Source organism: Saprolegnia diclina (assembly GCF_000281045.1).
Source record: "Saprolegnia diclina VS20 unplaced genomic scaffold supercont1.44, whole genome shotgun sequence".
NCBI lineage: Eukaryota > Oomycota > Saprolegniomycetes > Saprolegniales > Saprolegniaceae > Saprolegnia > Saprolegnia diclina.
This window is the reverse complement of record NW_008246111.1, coordinates 507105-509070: the sequence shown is the minus strand read 5'-3', so window position 1 is coordinate 509070 and position 1966 is coordinate 507105. Positions and strand designations below refer to the sequence as shown.

The window sequence follows — 1966 nt, the reverse complement described above, 5'->3', positions numbered from 1 at the left end:
CACAAACCCACCAGCATCAACGAACAACCTCTCACCGACCTCACAACTAGATTGGCCCCAACCGCATGGCATCATTTCTGGGGGGACCGCCTCGCGCACCTCTGGCATGGCGGACACCAACACGGTTGTTGCCCCCAAGTAGCTCGGTCTTGATTGAGGAAGTGCCGTTTCCAAGAAGTGGAAGAGGTTTTCCGCGCAAGGCCGAGCGTTCTAGAGGATCAAGTTATGGAAATACGCACACGTTACAAGATCCAGGCGCAGAGCAAGCGGCTCGATCGAGCAATCCACGAATTTGTAGTATCAGTCAAAAGCTAACCCGCCTCGCCCACCTCTGGCATGGCGGACACCAACACGGTTGTTGCCACCAAGTAGCACGGTCTTGATTGAGGAAACCCAAAAAGAGGAAATCGAAGAGGATGCCTTTATTGGGACGGGACACAGGCCAGAGTTGGTTATGTGGGCGCTGAATCACGCGCCTGCCCTTCACGTGAGGGAAAATCAAGCACTGGTTCATGAACGCCGTCAAGTTGACGTATAGGTGATCAAGCTAAAAGAGCCGCTTCAAGTGAATCTTCATCACAAACTTGCTGCCGTGGCGCATCGGTCAACAATGCGCAACAACGAAGTGCCGCTGCTCCAGAGCCGAGGCGTCGCCGGGGATCCAGATGACATCCCTTGCTGGATGACTTGACCGTCCAAAGGTCCAACGTCGCGTCGGACTGTCGCAAAGTCTGGCTTGGCGACTTGCTCTGTGCAAACTTGATGCCGAAAAAATTCGGCCACTCACTCGAATTCCACTTCGTCCAAACGCCACAGCGTCTCGTTCTTAGGCAGCATCTTTGTGGCGCAACGCCAGTACCACACTCGACGCCACCACGCACTCCGAGCTCGAGTCTTCGAGTCTCTCGTGCAGCAACACGGCGAGCGCGCTGTTCTCGACCCGGTGTGCCACATGACCTCGCTTGCGGGGGTCGCGTACTTTGATTGCGCGGCTCGGAAAGACCCGAATTGTGGTGGTAGTGGCTCGCTCGTCTTTTTGATCGAGCCGCCCCAGAGCGTGGTGTACCAAGCCAACTACCTTGATACCGCGACAACGTACAACGAGGCCGAGTACGACGGTCTGATCACGGCGCTCCAGCTAGCTCAGCGACTGGCAGTGACGCATCTCACGGTGCGCGGCGACAGCATGCTGCTGATGCAGCAGATAAAGGGCATCCACCGGGTTCAAGAGGCCCGTTTGCAGAAGCTGCATGTCCAGGCGCGGGAGCTCGCGCCATGTTTTACGTGCACATATGGGAACACCACCCTCGCGAGTTCAACCAAGCCACGGATCATTTGTCCAAGCTCGCACCCGACGACTGCACCTCGTACGCGCATCCCGACAACGGACGGCACGATGTACTGCCGGCCGAGGAGCTCCTGCACGTTGAAGAGCTTTTGGCCGCCGACGTTCAACACACAACTAGTACGTAAGTCTTAGTAGGTGGAGTCTTTAGTCTGTATAAAGATTTCAATCCATATCATATCATATCATCAGGCATCATCTTTGTCCCTTCTTCTTGGACTTGGTCAGACGGGTTTTCTCTAAGCTCATGTTTCTCGACGCCTCAGTCAAGAAGTTCGTGCTGCAGCGTCCACACGGCGCGCTACCGTTGAACTTATCTACCTGCGTGATCGAGAAGTCGTCGCCCGAGGCGTCGAATCACATGAGGTGCTCAGCATCCTGATCAAAATGCGCCAGCTGAGCTGCATTGGTCAAAGCTAATTTGGCCGCGTCCAATGCCGCCTTCTCGAGAGCTCAACTACAACAGACGTATCTACGCGCTTTTAGAGCGTTGGCTTGCCCGCGGGAACGTACTCCAGCCGCTGTTGAGGCGGTATTGCCGTAATCGCAGAACCCGAGACGCAATCGACATCCAGTTGGTCGTGCAGACAAACCGTTGAAGCTGCCCGCCGTTGCTTGGGT

The 1966-nt window shown here is 55.6% G+C and overlaps 1 protein-coding gene across 1 annotated transcript; it reads left to right on the top strand.

Annotated features, from left to right (window-relative positions):
- Positions 1–786: 786 nt before the first annotated feature.
- On the top strand, positions 787–1473 carry SDRG_11857 (hypothetical protein; the record flags this gene model as incomplete). Its single annotated transcript, XM_008617911.1, has 2 exons — positions 787–1235; positions 1259–1473. Coding segments are annotated over 2 exons (664 nt in total), but the record flags the coding sequence as incomplete, so codon positions are not given.
- Positions 1474–1966: the final 493 nt, after the last annotated feature.